The 17,504-nt window shown below is 49.7% G+C and overlaps 6 protein-coding genes across 6 annotated transcripts; 2 read left to right on the top strand and 4 right to left on the bottom strand.

Annotated features, from left to right (window-relative positions):
* Positions 1-2: 2 nt before the first annotated feature.
* On the bottom strand, positions 3-587 carry J3458_015332 (uncharacterized protein; the record flags this gene model as incomplete). The annotated part of the gene is made up of 1 exon (XM_007817114.2): positions 3-587. The coding sequence occupies one exon, from the start codon at positions 585-587 to the stop codon at positions 3-5; it is 585 nt and encodes a 194-aa protein (XP_007815305.2).
* Positions 588-2,211: 1,624 nt separating this feature from the next.
* On the top strand, positions 2,212-4,781 carry J3458_015331 (uncharacterized protein). Its single transcript, XM_066120751.1, has 2 exons — positions 2,212-2,659; positions 2,709-4,781. The coding sequence occupies exons 1-2, from the start codon at positions 2,387-2,389 to the stop codon at positions 4,287-4,289; spliced, it is 1,854 nt and encodes a 617-aa protein (XP_065974264.1). The 5' UTR covers positions 2,212-2,386; the 3' UTR covers positions 4,290-4,781.
* A 2,921-nt stretch (positions 4,782-7,702) lies between these two features.
* On the bottom strand, positions 7,703-7,952 carry J3458_015330 (uncharacterized protein; the record flags this gene model as incomplete). The annotated part of the gene is made up of 2 exons (XM_066120750.1): positions 7,703-7,809; positions 7,835-7,952. 2 exons carry the CDS (start codon positions 7,950-7,952, stop codon positions 7,703-7,705), a joined length of 225 nt encoding a protein of 74 aa, XP_065974263.1.
* A 163-nt stretch (positions 7,953-8,115) lies between these two features.
* J3458_015329 (uncharacterized protein) lies at positions 8,116-9,817 on the bottom strand (the record flags this gene model as incomplete). The annotated part of the gene is made up of 2 exons (XM_007817112.2): positions 8,116-9,225; positions 9,278-9,817. 2 exons carry the CDS (start codon positions 9,815-9,817, stop codon positions 8,116-8,118), a joined length of 1,650 nt encoding a protein of 549 aa, XP_007815303.2.
* A 3,630-nt stretch (positions 9,818-13,447) lies between these two features.
* On the top strand, positions 13,448-15,121 carry J3458_015328 (uncharacterized protein; the record flags this gene model as incomplete). The annotated part of the gene is made up of 1 exon (XM_007817111.2): positions 13,448-15,121. The coding sequence occupies one exon, from the start codon at positions 13,448-13,450 to the stop codon at positions 15,119-15,121; it is 1,674 nt and encodes a 557-aa protein (XP_007815302.2).
* On the bottom strand, positions 14,968-16,517 carry J3458_015327 (uncharacterized protein). The gene has a single exon (XM_007817110.2). It carries the CDS (start codon positions 16,461-16,463, stop codon positions 15,459-15,461), a length of 1,005 nt encoding a protein of 334 aa, XP_007815301.2. The 5' UTR covers positions 16,464-16,517; the 3' UTR covers positions 14,968-15,458.
* Positions 16,518-17,504: the final 987 nt, after the last annotated feature.

The raw sequence follows: 17,504 nt of genomic DNA, 5'->3' as shown, positions 1-17,504 counted from the left end.
TATCAAACTGAAATTGTGCAGTTGAATAGCAGATCCCTGGGGCCGAGTATTTCCGTTCCCCATTCCGGCTGGTCCATCAATGGCACAAACACGTCAACTAGTCCGCCGGTCATGAAGCGGCGTAGAACAAGCGCTGCCGTGTGAACGGGCCCAACAGCCCCGTTTACGAACTTCCTCTCGAGGTCGTGCAGGCCCTCTTCTAACCGTCCTGCAAGGTGCTTGGCCCTTTGTAGGGTCAGCTGGGCATTCATGTTCAGCGGGTTGCCCTTGCGCGCATCTTCTCCAGATTGTAGGATAAAACCACCCCCGGATATGTACATCCCGTGAACGTAGTTCATAACGAGCAGGTGTACCATCTCCGTCGGCCCGTCGCGCGACCATATTGGCCTGTGTGAGCCCGGAAACATGTCGGCGTCGTTGACGTTTTGAGGTGTCTTTGTATCCCAGTTTTTAGGAAGCACGGACTGCTGGCTCGATAATATGGCGAGTCTGGCCCCGTTTGCAACTGCTTGCCACCAAATTAGCCTTCGCATCTCGACCTCGGACGGAGCAATGTCGAGTCGTTTCCCGCCGTGATGAAGTCCCATCTTTGCGCGACCCACACGATGATGCTGCTGAATGTCCATGCTGCATCGTGATCTCCGGGGAAGTTGACAAGAAAATATACGACTAGTCAGTTGCGTATACATCGATTTGTCGGGCAAGCAAAAACGATGCACACTGGCTAAAATAGCAATGCTTAAAACATAACCATGCTACGGTATTTCATAATATTAAACTTTTTCATAGCCAGCTTTATGCGGACTGAAAATTGTAAAGAAGCAACCATCCATCTCAGTCCGAGTAGCTTGACTCATTCGTCTTTGGAAAGAGAAACAATTCCAGCAGTGCATATGGAGAGCAGGAGGATTTGCTGTTCGAGCGATAATGCTCTCCATGTCGGACGCAGCCTGCACAAGCAAGGGCTGTACACCTGGCACATGGACGACTTTGCTGGAGGGTTTCACGAGATCCGGGAGATCTGCCACAACTGAAATAAGTGAGTCGGCCTAAGGGGGTTCTGTAGCATGTCCCGAGATATGGAATGGGAGAAGAAGTCGAAATAACCATCATTTGTGGTTAGGATTGCCTTGCTGTCAGTAATATCAGGATCCTCGGACTAAAGTAAATTCCGCATCCATTGTATGTAATAAACTGAGAAAACATGGCTAGGCTCGGGGTCAATGTTCAACAAACCTCCTCGTAGATTCTTGCCCGAACATCGCTTTCCACAAAATGGTAACTATCCTGTAGGCCGATAGATATCCACGCTTTGGCTGTCGTTTGGATATACGTTTCATACATTCCCAAGTACGTCCCTAGCCCTGAAGCTGGCGGCATGCTTTGGAGAAACTTCTCGCATCTTGCAGGACGTTCGTGGAGTGTAGGTAGCATTGGATGGCCTCCATTTTCGCACCGCGGCTTTGGTGGGTACGCATTCGACTTGGGACGAAATTGACATCAGAACTCAACGGGAAGGTAGTCTAGAGCATAGGGGTAACTGTGACCGTGAAAACCCTCGAGCATGGGTGAGCTTTGTCGCAATTCACCTTGGCAACGGACGCATGCAAGGGCCAGCTTGGGAGGCTCAGACGAATCGTCAGATGCATAGGTGCGCATCATCATTGGCAATATCTTTAGGGACAACCACGGGGTGTATATTCCGATGCATCTTCAGTGGTCTCAGGCACAGGATGCGGAAATCAAGAAGTTGAAAGCTGCACAATGGCTCATCAGGAAGTCTGGTAAGAAAGAGTCCGGGAACATGGGCCGCACTCGCCGCCGCCCCGGCCGTTGACATGAACCAAAGTCCGGCCCCATCACGGCAAAGGTGCGAGGCGATCTGGGGAAAGAATATCAGAGGCAGGGACGCGCCAAGGGTTAGGGTTAAAGAGCCATAGTACGGATTGGAGTGGGCTTGAAGGTCGTGGTGTGGGATGTCGTTGGACGCATTTTCCGTCAGCTCTGCACGACAAGAAAAGCAGTCATTCACATTTCAACGTCAGAGTGCGCAGGGTGTCGTGCCTGGGCGTGGACCAGGATTGCCTATGTAGGAGAGATGCAGATCAAGTCAGGTGGATGGTGGATTGTGGACAGGGTCTGGGACGGCCAAACCCCACAGACCTTTGCCAACGGCGGCCCAAGGCAGGCTGCAGCGCGTAACGGTTGGATGAGAGAAGCACGCAGCTGTCACGACGCGTTTGCATCTCCAATCAATGCTTTTTTGACTGCATCCAGCGCCGCCAGCTCAAACACGACCGACATCACCTGCTGACCCCCGACCGCGACCTCCCGCCTCCCCTCAGAATAGCTCATCATTCAGGCAACCCCGAACGATGGGCCGCTCATGGCGAGACCACAGAATACAAAGCGACGCGCAAACGAGCCTTCGCAACACAATCCTCCGGCTAAGAGGGCCAAGCTTGGTGAAAAGAGCAACTTCTCGCCAGAATTTTGGGATAACCTGTCGAAAGTCTTGCTTACGCCGCGTGCCTTGAGGGAGCTTGACCGTCGAAATAACGCCCAACCTTTGCCGACATTTAGCGTACCCCAATTGTATCCAGCAAGACTTGCTCGGTTTGCGAGACACGGCGGCCCGGACCTCCGTCATCTTCGCGGGGTATGGACTCAATCGCCCCTAAATAGTTACCTGCTAATTGCTGATTTAGTATACCGAATGCGAGACCGTTGCCGACGATATGAGCTCAAGTCGCTCTCTACCGTCTCGAAGCCGACAGACGCAGTCGACAAATGCAAGTAGCGTCGTTCCTGGAACCAAGAAGTCTTCCGCCTACGGCAAGGATTTTCAACAGCATCTCACCGACTATAATATATATCGTGCAGACCACGATTATGACCACGAGGCACCTGAACCTGCAAACCTGGCTCAGATGCACCAGGAGCTAGCAAATGCAAGAGCGTCACTTTCACCATCTGCGTTTCCTGAGCCAGCTTTCCGAGACTTTAAACAAAAGAATGCACGAGCAACTTTTGAGAGGGACGTTATGAGAACTGTCATTCCTGTGATTTCCGGTAACTCTGCTATTCATAACCAGCAAGACGTCCGCTTCACTAAGCTTAAGCCTATAACAAACGAGCATGCAGTAAAGCCACAGCCAGACTTCTTTGATGGGGCTCGCCTAGGAGACCTTAATCGCCAAATGAGGAATAACCAAGCTATACAGTCAACAGGTATCCCTACCAAGCACCCAGGCGTCCCAGTAGAGCCTAACTTCTTCCTAGAAGTCAAGGGGCCTGACGGGAATGCCTCCGTAGCCCAGCGGCAGGCTTGCTATGACGGAGCATACGGTGCTCGTGCCATGCACGCCTTGCAAAACTACGGGGAAGCTGAGGTGGCATATGACAGCAATGCTTACACCTACACCTCCACTTATCACGACGGTCAGTTAAAGCTGTATGCTCACCATGTCACGGCGCCAAGAATGGCCGAGGAACGACCCGAGTACCACATGACGCAGCTTAGATCTTTTGGAATGACGGACACTCGTGAAACATTCATTGCAGGCGCAACGGCATTCAGAAACGTCAGGGACTTGGCAGAGCGGCACCGGAATAATTTTATTCGGGCTGCGAACGCCAGAGCAGACCTGGCGACGGCAGCGGTACAAGAAGACCTTGCCGAAATACATCACGACATCTCTGGCCCTTTGGAGCTGCACGATTCTCAAGATCCTACAGCCTACACTGCCTGGCAGGATGCGGACTACGCGCTTCAGCAACAAATTGCTGACGGCACCGATCAACAGGACGATGCCGAGGTAGCCACTGCTGTACCCCGGGAAGATTCACCAAAGCCGAGTCAGGAACCAGCACTCTTGGTTTCCGATGACCCGTCAATAAGCTTTGAATCCAGTTTCACGACTTTCACTACAGACACAGCTCAGCCTAAACGCCCAAGGGATTCTAGCAGTCCGCCGTCTAGTTCCAAGAGAAACCACCCGTCTCAAGGTCAAACACCTCCGGCACGGCGAACTACGCGCTCCTCCCGGCAGGCCATGGTATCGGGACAGTCGGGCTCTAGCAATTCTCACAGGGTGGAGACGTATGGGCGCCGAGGAAAAGTCTGCTTCGAGACGCCCGAGGGGACGGAGATTAAGACAGAGTTGAAGGAATGGACGGAACGGACAGAAGACGGGACTCGACGCTATTACTGGCAAGGCGTCCATTCAGGACTAGTGTTCTGGGCGACGAAGTTGCCAAAGGAGGCAAACAAGACCCGTCGGCGCTGATGATGAGTCAATTGTCCTTGATTGCGAATATTTCGTTAGTTTAGGTGCATTTTGAATCTACTCGGTATATCTTACTACTCTCATACCCCAACGCCGAATTCTCGCAGAATATGCGCTTGGCTTCCCGTTGACTGTGCCAGGAACTGATTCGGCTTATTTCTGGGGAGCGACTTATCGAATGTATTAATGTGAATTGGCTGCTCACACACCAGTTGGCTGGCAGAGCATTGGCAAAGCCTCGTGGACCAACTTCCACCCCAAAGCAGGAATATGTAGTATAAAGGTGAGATGACTATCGTCAAAGTAGGCCTCAAACATTCCGTGTACATGGCATCCCTTCGTCCCTTCGGGGGCTTTTTTATGCAAGAATTCTATCAAGCCGTCAAGAAAAGAGGGCAGATTCCCAGATCTTGGTCGTCCATGTCCAAAGACATACTTTCTCGCTCAAGTTTGACAAATTGAACAGCCGTCACGGGAATATTCTCAATTGCCACGCCAGGACCTGTAAATAGCTGTTGCAGATGGACGAATATCACGATTGGCTCGACCAGACTCGACGGAAGGATCACTTCGGATTTCTACGGATTGAAGGAGAGCCCGGTACAGTGAAATACACTCATGAGGTTTCCTATGGGTTTATCCCATTTTGGGGATTTTGAATAAGACTAAGTGATATTCATACGCTACAGCAGAGGCTTCGAGAATCCCCGAAACTCTCCATGCTTTATTTCGTGAAATCCTGCAACGAGATCAGAAAAACACAGATAGATTGCTATCATGCATTCAATGGATCCTATTCACAACACGGCCAATAACGCCCGGGGGCTATACTTTGTAATACTCCTTACTACTAAAGCTGAGATTCTCTCTTTTCAAAAGGCAGGCAAGATTATATTGTCTATCATCAAAGGCTTGCTGAGCTTACAATGTTAACTATAATAGTTTAATTCATCCATGGATCAGTCAGAGACTACCTTCGAGAAAACGGGCTTCAAGACATCTTCTTTTATAGGGGTCAAGATGCAAAAGCAAGGAGCTACAAACTTCTGAAGCAACGATGCGTTAACTGTATTAAGTCGGATGGAGTTCCTACTTTACAAATATACAAGTTAGATGCGTTCATATAAGCACGAGTAACTCGCAACTCCAATAAATTCCGCCAATTTGCTGTGGAAAACGTACTCCGTGCTAACCTGGCTCAGGCCGTCGGAGTCGACCAGGCAAGCTCATGCCAAGCTTTCCTCGAGTTAAGCGGATTCATCTCCATATATTATATCGTGAAATGTGAATTGGTACCAAGACGCAAGTTTAATTTACATTTGGCAGAATATGGCCTCGTAAACTTTATCAGATGCCATGCAGAGCCCATGTCATGTCTTACAGTGAAAAAATGTTTGCGGCATTATACACGAAGAGTAATATAGCGATTTGTGCTTTTTTGCATATTCTAAACGAGAGCCAGTCTCCCATGATTTCCAGGACAGCTTATGCGACAGATACAGATACTACAAATGTTGGCGCGATAGTTTGACTTTCTGCATAGCCAATATGGTCAAAGCAAAGGAGACGAAACAGAAAACACATCATCGATTTACTCTACAAGCTAGATAGCCGGAGTGGTTATGCACGCCTATCTGACTGCCGGTATTTTGAGAATATGCACAAACCTATGAGCGAGAGGAGACCAGTACTTTGGGCTGAATCCAAGAACCACGGGCATCTGCTGTAGCTAATTTCTCAGAAAAGTGCTAATTAAAAGTTGGATCTGTGAAGTATTGCATCCACCACTCGGTCCAGCAGCAGCACTCGGACAAGACGCAATTATCAGCTTGTTGCTGAAAAGAGGCGCTAGTACGGCCCTTTGATGTAGATCTCCCCTAGACTTGCCGTTAGGCAAGGCCATGACGCGTCAGTCAGAATGCTCCTACAGCGTGGATCTGAAATTCACTGCAATGTTGGGCAACCCATCTTGTGGGAGGCAATTCATGGTGGGGGAGAGAAGAACGAATTGTCTGTCAACAAGTTGAGCACCATAATTATAACCTTTTGTTATCCATGTTCCGGATGAGTCTTTTTTCTCTTTCTTTCTTTTTCAATACTAAGTGGGGTTATATACATGTTGGTTCTACAACCTTTATCTTTAAAAGTAGCTTTATTATTATTAAAAAAAGCTAAATGTTTATTTATTCATTTTTTTTTTAAATTCAAGTTAAAGTAAGAGCATAAATTATATTATTTCTTTATTTTAACTTATTTGTCTACATCTCAGTTTCCAGCGGGAACATGGGACATTAGCCAAGACGTACCCGCGGGATCTAGCCTTGAGAAGATGACCAAGGAAGACTGGCTGGCGTTGGGCACTAACGAGGGCATCAACTTGAACGATTGCCTTGAACCAAAAGCCAAAACTGTCTCTCAAGACGACACATCAGAAACGGCAGCTGCTCATAAAATTCAGTCCAACAATGGACTCCCCAGCACATCATCTGTCAAAGTTTTCTCTCATACTCCATCTTCGTACAAAGACGCGGATCGCCCATACAACACTTTGTGGCATGTCCCATTGAGTGCTGTTGGTGACCCGTTGTGGCAGAGACTTCCACTCCGCCTGGTGCAGGACAAGAGTTAGCGGCATCTTCATGTTCATCTGGCACACCAACGGCGTTGACACTTTCGTGAGATGATCAACTTGCCGATGATCCCAACAAGGTCAATGAGCCTACTATGACTACATGTCCTAACCCGTACGAATGCAAAAGTACACGAGCGCGGTTGGGTCAAAGTAAGCGTAGAGCTCCTTTGTGAAAGGATGGAGTGGATTGAGAGCACAGTGAAGGAGGAACATTCGGTCGAACGTGGCGGCGGTTCAAGCTCAAACATGTCAGTGCGAGAGTGTGGCTCTGGTTCTCGCACTTCTAGTCACTAGTCTCACTGAAGAAAGGGTGGAAGAGGTTGCTGATATCAACACCAAGTTGCTCATTCAACGCAGGCGCGATATGTGATGGCCTGATAGGCAATAGTAGTTGCCATAACGCTGCCTTGCTGGCAGCAATATTCACTTTTCTATGACTCCACTCTTTTATGTAGAACTCAAAGAGTCTCCCTGATTCACAGGGATCTTTTGTCCGATCGATGCTCCGATTAACCGTGCTTGAAAACTTTTGATGGTGTCCTTCATCGCATGAACTACCTGCGATTTCAAAAACTCATTTAATTACCAATAATACTACAATGATTCCCCAGGAACCGCTCTTTCCAAAAGCTAGTCCCGCCTCCGGCAGTCTTTACCCGGCATCTTGTACATTTATGAAGAGAACCCAGACAGTTTTCATTCTCCGAAGCTCATTGCATTTCGATGCAAAGCGACAGCTTACAAGACATGCGTTACATGGCTACTCGTGATGAAGGGCCAGTTACCCGGCCGTGCGCCATTTTGGACGCCTCTCTGGCTGCGCAAAGAGGCGTTTTGCGAACCAATAGCGCTCCTGCTCGCCGATGGGTGTGCCAACGTGGCATCCACCTACAGTCAATACAGCATTGCTTACCAGCGCCCAGACCGAACATGGCAGACAAGGGCAACTCAACCTCATCCTTCAATGCCGATCCAGGAACTACAAGCTCATCTTCAGGCGTAGAGATTGGGACCGCAACGATGAAGCCCATGTATGCCGTCCCGATTCCTGCGGCAGCAGTGAAGCAGCTGTCATCATCTGGCACTTCTGCACAGAAAGCTAGGCGTAGTGGGCCATCTGCTGCTCGGCCCGCGACGCCACCAAAGGGGAGCAAGAATGGCTGAAAGTGAATGGTTACACTTTCCGAGCTCGGTTCAAGATGACCGCGCTGCGGTATCGGTAAAGGCTTCCGTAAGGCTCTCCATGTACCTGTCTCGATCGTCTAGCTTGCGGTCGATAATGCTAGATGAATTGCGGCGGAAAAAACGGGAACAGAATCTTAAGTATGCGCCATTGTCAAGTTCTTCATCAGGAAGTTCAAAATAGCCTTTCAGGATACGCTTATAAAAGATTTCTGTAAAAGACACCGGATCCCTTAGTGCCAAGGGGACCCAAAATGTGCCGTCGGCCCATGACTGCTGCATGATGGATGAGACTGGCTCTGTGTCTGGGTCTCTGCACTGCTGTAGTTTCTCTTCACGTCTGATATGCTCCATGAACTCTGCGTGTATGGGCGCAAGCTCGGCAGAGGTGACTTCGTCGATGAGTCCACCGCCCAGCCAATACGGGGTTTGTAGAAATTCAACCGGCCATGAGCAGGCGAATTCCAGGTCAATAATGCAGGTAATATTCCAGTTCTCGTCAACAAATATGTTACTTCGATGAAGATCAGTCAAGGAAAACACAAAAGGGCCATTACAGAGGTCGTCTCGAAATAGTTGCGGGATCGTAAGCTTGGCGGCAGCTAGGCTAGTCATCTGGTACCAAGCATCCTCATGGCTAGCTATTACGTTCGGCTGCTCAATAAATCGGGTTTCAAAGGCCGCTATCTGAGAAAGGACGAAATCTTTGACGCTAGAGAATGTTGTACGCCGCGACATGTGTAGGGAGAGCCCTTCATTCTCGTGCATAGTAGTTTGAACACTCATAGGACGATTGTCTAAGCGTAAATACCCGTTACTGTCTAGGCGGAAGAGTCCGATACGGGGCAGGCGAACACGCGCAAGCGAGACCATTACTCTCGCTAGGTCTCCTTGTAGATTTTGTAGACGGGCAGCATCGCGCTTCTCATCCCAGGATTCTGACAGCATCTCCCCCGAAGTGATTGTTTCGATAAGCAGATAACCGATATTAAGGTCTGCGAAACGGCCCGAAGCGTGGCAGACATATTGTGAAGGTTGCTGGAGGCCAAAGGTCGCTAGGAAAAAGCGTCGAGCTTTGTGAAACCAGCGCGACCACCAGGGAAGGAGGCTGGCATTCGTGAACTAGCGGAATAATGAGCTTAGGAGACGGGGATTTGAAGGTTAAGACGCTTACCCTTTGATTTGTAGATAAGCCAAAACCATAAAGCTTTGGTATAGGAACAGAGGGACAGTTCTCCTCGAGCCATGCATACGTCGCCGCCTCACAGTCAAGCTTTTCATCTGAGTTACCGGGGTTTGTTACTTCCCCAACGCGGTAGGGCAGGGGAAAGCGAATAAAAGCAAATTCTGGGACGTTTGACTGCGTAGAGTTGACATTGACCTTAAGTGGTACGCAAAGATTGAAGGATCCATGTCGCCACCATTCTTGTGGTGAAATATCAACGTCGGTTGGCTTAATACCCAGATGGTGTGCTATTACCTCTGCTAGAAGAGCGCGATGTCCTTCTATATAGCTGTAGAAGGCTAGCTTACGTAGTGGGTATTGTAAAGCGTGAAGAACGTTAGCGCTTCGACCTGTAGCAGAAGATAAAGTGATGGGGCCGGAGAGTAGATTGCGCGTCGCCATGGCAGAGTCTTTGACGTGATATTTTGGGGGGAGAAAGGGGCAGAAAAGGGACGTGAGATGTCGCGAGATGGCTTGACGCGGAGTCATGTGACGAAATGCATACACGCCCCTGCAAGCAAGCAAGCAAGCAAACAGGTATAGCGAGCCATTACCGGCAGTAGACAGCAGTCATACTATTGCTAACATATGAAAAAGATTCTCCGCTCAAGTTATTGTTTCTTCATTCTGCTGCAGCGCTTGAGCGGTTCAGCGCATCCCCTCAGAGCAGTTAAGGCTCCAACGAGGTCACGGGACCCACAATACCTGCTGACCTCGAGTGACTTTGGTGACAGGCCAAATCCGGGCGACTACTGAGTCTTCACATTCTAGCAGCTCACAAGAAGCCGTATTAAAGGTGTTTAACGGCGGACTTTTAATAGATGACGAAAACAGCACACGTGAGCAGGCAGCTGATAACACCTGCCGGCCTAATAACCCACCTATTAAGGCTCGTAGGCAGAGATTTTAACCTTTTTAACCTTGATATCGCGATGCCCTCAATCGCCGCCGGACAGCTCGTCAATCGCGTTGGGGCTGCGAGACTTGTGATGTAGCCCTTTTGTAACTCGAAGGAATGTGAGTACTTTAATCATAGTGTAAATTGCTAGGAATTTAATGTACCCTTAAAAATGTGGGCTTTTAATTGCATGAGTCAAAGGGGTTCTTTCAGGTACCGATGCGTGTGGGTCGCACTGTCCATAGTGGCCAATAGAATCTACAGGATACTAAACTACTTCTATTCGCTTACGATTTAGCCGTATAGGTGAGTGTCCAGTAACAGAATTTGAGCCTAGCGGGAATGAGGATGCTTGCAAAAAGCAGAAGGCCTTTTTGCCCCAAACTGGAATCTATACAATCATTCACACTAAAGCCGTGGGAGAAGTGAGTTCAAGCCTTCAACTATGAAAATGCGGCTAAACAACAAGACACAGAATGGGACATTCGCGTATCCGTGAGCAGCTCTGGACGCAACGGTGTAGTAGGGATCGGTGAAATTGTCCGAGACACGCCATTTATCGACGCTGCCAGAGACGGTAGCGCATTTTCTATTTCGATGTCTACGATGGCGAGAACATCGAGCGGCGATGTACCGACGCACTGAAACTAACAGAGGAAATCTTTCATTCTTTCTAGGAGGTAAGTCACCATCCGATGGACAAGATTGGCAACCAAATTTGAAGGCAGTGCAAGCAACTATCTGCTTTGCACTGGCCACAGGACGACTGGAAAATAGGCAACACATATAACCTACATTGCCCACCCATCCATGACTAACTCACCACCTAAATCTCTTGAACAGCTCGTGCTATAAACAGCAGACGCCGCTTCAGCTGCCGCAGATCCCCTAAATGCAGCGAAGGCGGCAGCGAGGTCACGACAGGGATTTTAAGCCAATTAAAAGCTAATATTTAAAAGGTACTTAATTTTATACTTAATTTATATGATAAGAAAAGTCCCCATAAACTTCCATATTACAAGAAACTACGTCACACATATCATAACCACACCATTATTAGGCCTGATACAAATATTATTAATGTCACTTAAGGTATACGGCCGGTGGCAGGGGCGTTTTGGAGCCCGTGACCTCACTGCCGCCTTCGCTGCATTTAGGGGATAGGATCCTGAACACTTGGGGAATAAGCTCTAAGCTAGCCCGCTGTAGGGAATGATAAAACACGAGAAACCGTAGCGAAGGAAGAGAACAGATTGTGAAAGCAGAAACTGGATAACAAGGACTCATGGGCTTTGTCACACGGATTAGGTCAAGCAAGGATTAGAAGCCCTTTGTTACATCATAAGATCACGAGAACTATGGGGCACACTAGGCACGGGCCGTTCCTTTCAATTATATAAGATCGTCCATCCTCGTCTCACGGCTTGGGGACACCAAGGACCTTTGACATCCTACAAGATTATCATTGAGTTGAGCCCTTTTTCTTTAAGCCCTTAAACGAGCCCTTTTCACAGGCTTTGACGAGACAAAAGCTAAGCTTCAGAATGTACACATGCTACAGGTTTATAGTTACCCTTTTTGGAGTTTCTCCACCGGTAAAAGTGAAGTGAAGTGAAGTGTATCAATCACCAGACAAGTTCAAGAATCGGAGGCTTGGAACCAGAACGTGGAAACTAAAAGAACGAACGGGGCCAAAGTTGCCACTAATTATATAAAGTGCAGCCTTGGTCATCTCCCAAATCTATGAAGTTCAGATGATACTTCGACTACATGAATCGCATGAGGTAAAATCATGACCATCTCCGACCTTTGAACGTTGTGTAGACCCGCGCTTGAAGAGACGACTTCCTTTGAACACGCGAGGAAAATTGTCAACACGGGGCCATAGTGGAAGACAAAAAGTATTGAACCCGATCCAGTACCTGGCTATCGCGCTCCATTATGCTATGGTATGCTAGTGAGTACCTCCTGGTGGGCAAATATATCTCGCCACGGACTACATGTGGCTGGTCTAATTGGGCCTAGACGTCAACGAGCTGAAAAGGCGGCGGGAGATTACAAAGATCCATGAGACGGTCTCTAGCCTCCAAGGAAAAAAACACGAGCTTCAAGGAGGAGAGCACGCGCCTCCAGCAGCTGATGCCAGCTCACACGAGGGTGTTAGAGGAGAGTAGGCTGAGCAACTTTGCCTAATGTGACAATGGCTTAGTACATAAGGGCTTGGAATAATATTCGATTCAGCTAAGAATTCGCTTTGGTGTCAAAGGTCGTTGGTTTTTTCAAGGCCTCTAGAGGCAGATACCCCTTACTTATACAAGGCAGCGGTGAGCAAGCGAGCCCCGACTAGGTCTCGAGCCCTTGTGTAACTATCGTCAGGTTCAAGGGCTGGCCTGTGCCTTCCATACACCGTGACCTCCGTGTTACACCCGTGACCCAAGCACTGTAACAAGTAATACAATGCCGCGACGTAGTAGTATCAAATGCTACGACTTGCCCTCGTTTTGAAGTCCTCATAGCTAACGTGGATTTAGTATCGAGGGCTCTGGGGAGCCTGCTGTGGTGTGCAACACTTCTTTCGACATTATTGGGATACCTTGGAATAGTTTCTAATCTGCGTAAGAAGTATATACTGAGAGACTACAATACATCATAACGTAGAGCGTTATAGCTAGGTACCTCATTTCAATAGATACTTTTTGCCTCCTACTCTAGGCATTAACTAGTCTCTGTCAGTGAAAATAAGATTCTACATGACTATTTCAACGCCACCAAGTAAAGCGCAATATTCCCCACGTGACAAAGTCATCGTCAAAGCTCACTCGGCGCGTCCGGCAGAGCTACTGTCGGTGGAAGCTACATACAAGCTGCGGCTGCTGCTTTGACTTCTTGAGCAAGGCGCAAGTTGGTTTCTGTCGGATCCAACACCCACCGGTTTGGCAATGTCCTGATCCAGGCTCATGAATACGGTCATATTGACAGTATGGACTGGGATCCCTTGCAGCTGAAAACTCAATAGTGTTGTAACAACCATCATCCCCGAGCGCACAGCCCTGCCTGGCGATTGGAGCCACGGATGCTGGTGGCTTTTCAGCTTCTTCAGCTCCCAGCCGCTCTTGACCCCCGAACACTGGTTCTCATAACCGCGGTATTGCTTATAGTTGCCCTGTGCCGCGGTTCACTACCAGACAAGACTCTTCCCACAGTTGGACGGATTCCACATCATGACGGCGCTCCCCCAAGTCGTACCTGCTAGCCGAAGGAGGCTCCTGAATATCCTCTTCACAGCCTCATTGGCCCTCGTCATTCTTGCCTGCTACACTCTGCTCATTATCCTCTACGTCCAGCCAAAACTGTACCGTATCTCATCCCTCGTCTATGTAGACGGCTCTTCGTCCATCAAGCCCTCGGTAGCCGTGAGTTTGATCACCACGGTTCTCGCTGCCGCCACGTCTGCCTTCATCACGCGCTGCGTCGAGCACTCCTTATGGCTCAAGCTCGTTCCTCGCCTCGTTGGCAGCCCGCTGACTGTGCGTGAGACCCGATCCCTTGCGCAATGGACCGTCTCCCCTCTGGCGAGGCTCGCCTACGCCGTCAGCGGCGGGTTCTGGCTCATCAGGATGAGCGGCTTGCTGCTCCTCGCCGTCTACATCGTGAGCCCCGTCCTCTTGGCGGGCATTTCGCAGACGGACCTTGTCAAGGTCTCTTCCACCACCTCCTCCCACGCAGCAGATTACTGGGCCCCTTGGATCAACAGGGGAAACTATCGCTCCCGTGGAGGCAGCGCGGGTGATCTCGTCTTTGGCATGGCCGTGCAAGCCTCCAACGGCAACTTCGCGCCACCAGTCGCTCCCGTGTGCGCCGACGACTCCTGCAGCGTCTCGACGACTTCGTCTGCTCTCCTCGCCACCTGTGATGCCCGCACCATGGCCAACACCAAGAACATGGGCCTGCCGTCGTGCGGCGCCGGCACCACCGGGTCGGCCGGTGTCACCGACCTCTGCAGCAACATCGTTCCGTCCATGTGCGTCAACTTGACCTGCGGCGCGCCGTCCGTCTATGCAAATTTCAAGACCGGGCTGGACTACAACTGCGAGTCTGGCTCCAACTCCTCCTCCAAGCCTACCGCATGTATCAAGTCTCCCGGATCATGGTCCGTCATATTCGGAGCCTGGGTAGGCGGCGCCGACTTTGGCGTCGGCAACAAAAACCTCATCAACACGGTCAGCTGCCTGGTTCAGTATGGCAACGTTACCATCACCCAGAGAGGCGAGAATCCCCCGCAGCTGGATCGAAGCTCGTTCAAAAGGTCCCGATATCTCCTGGGCAACTATTCATCCCCAATCTCCGGCGTGCGCACCTATACATGGGGCGAAAATAACGCGACGTCGCCGTACTCCTTTACTCTGCGAGTTGTGGGCACTGGCTTCAACGACATGTACCGAGAGCCGTTTGCTTCGGGGCTGTTAGGCGACGATGCCTCCAACGACGCCCAACACGTCGCGCGCCAGATCGAGCAGAACTTTGACTGGGCAACCATGGGGGCCTTTGCGAGGATGCCCAACGCCAGCGACGTGGTGACGACGAACCGCACCACCACCAGAGCATACGTGTACAACCAGCTCGTGCTCTTGATCCTTCTGGTGCCGCTGTTGGCGTCCATGACGGGCACATGGCGTCGTTGGAAGGCCGGCTCCGACGATGATGTTCTCGGATATGATCCCGTGGCGATTGCTACCCGCGGCCCAGTGGAGGGGGTTTCGCCTACCGCCTTTGTCGCGGACCACGAGTACAGCAAGGGCTGTGATAAGCTGCGGCTAACCGGCCTCGAGGAGTCTGTAGTAGACCCGTACACGGGACAAAGCGGCACACGGGTTCGATTTGTAGCTCAGCAGTAGAGTGTCTAAGGGGACAAGTGTGACAACTGGGGTCGGGTACTACCACCCGATGACCGTTGTTGTCTGTTGGCACGGGATAACACTTTCCTATTTGTATTAGGTATCAGGCTACACGAGGAGTGAATAATAGATAATGAGAAGGGCGTTGTGTAGGGCCGAGCCTCCCTTTTATCAGTGGCACACGCAATTCTCTGTTTATAGCTTAAGAGGACTTGCATCAAGGCCGGTTTCTTCGTATCATCTGGCCAAGATTCCTGCTTTGATGTAGACTGGCACACAATACATGCCCTGGGGCCCCGGCAGCCTCTTCGCTTTCTTGATCAAAAACACTTTCTGCCTACTTGGAGTAAGGCGGATCCGTCCCTCTGATAAAAGGCACCCGGTAAGAGAGGAGTTTCGGAAGAGCCTTCGCAGCCACCGGGTTACATGAACCGACTTCGCCGTCCATAATCTCAAACGCATCCAGCAAAGTCCCAACCATGACGGCAGTTTGGACTGCATCAAAATTCTCCTCGAGGACTCTCCGAATATGTTCCGGAACACCCTCGATAACCTCATGCCAAAATCCTCGCTCGGCTTCCTCAAATTGGTCGGTTACATGAAACTCGCCCTCGGAGAATTCTCCAGCGAGGTCATGGATGCGGCCGAAGCCCATGCCAAAAGGGAGTGGCGTCGACAACTCCCAGTCGACAATGCCAGATACCTCGCAGGTCTCATTCACGAGAATATTCATGGCGTTTAGGTCAAAGTGGGCGATGAACAACGGAAGCACCTTGATTTGATCCAACCTGCCAAGGAGATCGTTGGCTACATGTTTGAATGGAGCGGCACTTTCGTCTTGAGAAGACAGAAGCTGCTCCAAATGGGGCCGAACCTTGTCATGGACAACGTCATCGCTGTTGGCCTTGACATATCCTCTAGAGAGGATCTTGCCGAGTGTCTTGTTAATGGTGATGATTGCCTCTGGGCCTTTCCCTCTTACGCCTTCAGACCATGGCTTGCCGGGAATGCGTGTCATGGCATACACCCAGATATCGTCTTCTTGGAGCTCTTCGTCCTGGACGCGCTCGATATGTGGAACTGCCGACCCAAGGCACTGCCGTGCCAGCTTGAAAGGGTGCAGATCCATCGGCTCGGGGCGAAATTGGATTACGACTTCGTCACCATTTTGCAGCGTCACTATCATAGTTCTGCTGAAGAAGCCCTGGGTTGGCGGGCCGCGAGCTTTCTTGGCTGGGATATCAGTGTACAGCTGAGCCAGCTGCTTGGCCTTTTTAGCTTGCTTTGCTTCCGTATTTATGCATTTTGGGAGGTCCGCATTGGATGTGACGGTGATAACCATGATGATAAAAAACGGCGTCGAAGTCTGGGGGAATGGAAAACTAGTTGACCTGCAATTGGGCCCTTGGCGAGTGCAGAAAAATGTTAAGTTACTTGCAGCCCGGATGCACAAGCCAAGTGCCGCTGGTATCCGTGCCATGCGGTGATTGGTTAATATAGACCCGCACATATACATATGGATAGTTGACACCCTGCGATTTGTACCTCCTGTAACCCATAGCGGTGGAAATTGATTGTATTGATGCATGATTAGTCCTCCACCGGAGTCTTATTTACCTTAGATATCTCGGTCTACTCCGTACTCCATGTAACAGCCCCCTCATTGTTACTCGATAATTGTCCTCACACGTAAGTAGTGCGCGGTATGTGGCCTAATACCAATACAGCTAATTAGCAGTTATTTATATGATAACTCTACCATCACTAGAATCAGGGACTATATATTATACTTACTAGGTACTAGGTAAATAAGCTTTTAATTTATTAGTTATAGCCCTATATACCTCACGTACGCTCACTCCAAGCTGACTACCATTTAAAGCGTTTAATAAAACCGATTAAGGGCGCCATAAATAATTTCAACTACTCCGTATAGCTAGTCGGGTTGTCTGCCGGTTTGTAGGCAGATTTTGGTCGTCTGATAGATTACAGCTGTCATTTTGGGGACATGTAGCTGCAGGTATCACTGCTCAAATTTAAAACAGACACACCTGCGGTTTCGGCTCTTGCAGCATTTAGTTGAAGTCTGGCTACAAAGCTGCTGTATCTCGGTCAAGTTATGGATGCTAAAAGGTACCAGCGTATAAAGACATACGTTGACTAAGAGTATAGGGGTAGAGCCGACATGCAGAGCATCGGAATGAAGCAGGCTTTAGAATGGCTTTGATGATAAATATCTGGCGTCTTTGTTTCGTTCGAGGTCCCCATCTCTTTCTTCAGAAATCTTGGCTACGTCGCAACTCATCTTGTAAACATGCGTCCCGACAGGAACAGGCTCAGAAATGTCAACCTGATGAAGGACCACTGCCCGCGGCATTGTAAA

This window comes from Metarhizium acridum, assembly GCF_019434415.1.
Source record: "Metarhizium acridum strain ARSEF 324 chromosome Unknown scaffold_350, whole genome shotgun sequence".
NCBI classification, from domain to species: Eukaryota; Fungi; Ascomycota; class Sordariomycetes; order Hypocreales; family Clavicipitaceae; genus Metarhizium; species Metarhizium acridum.
This window is presented reverse-complemented; position numbering and strand designations above follow the sequence as displayed.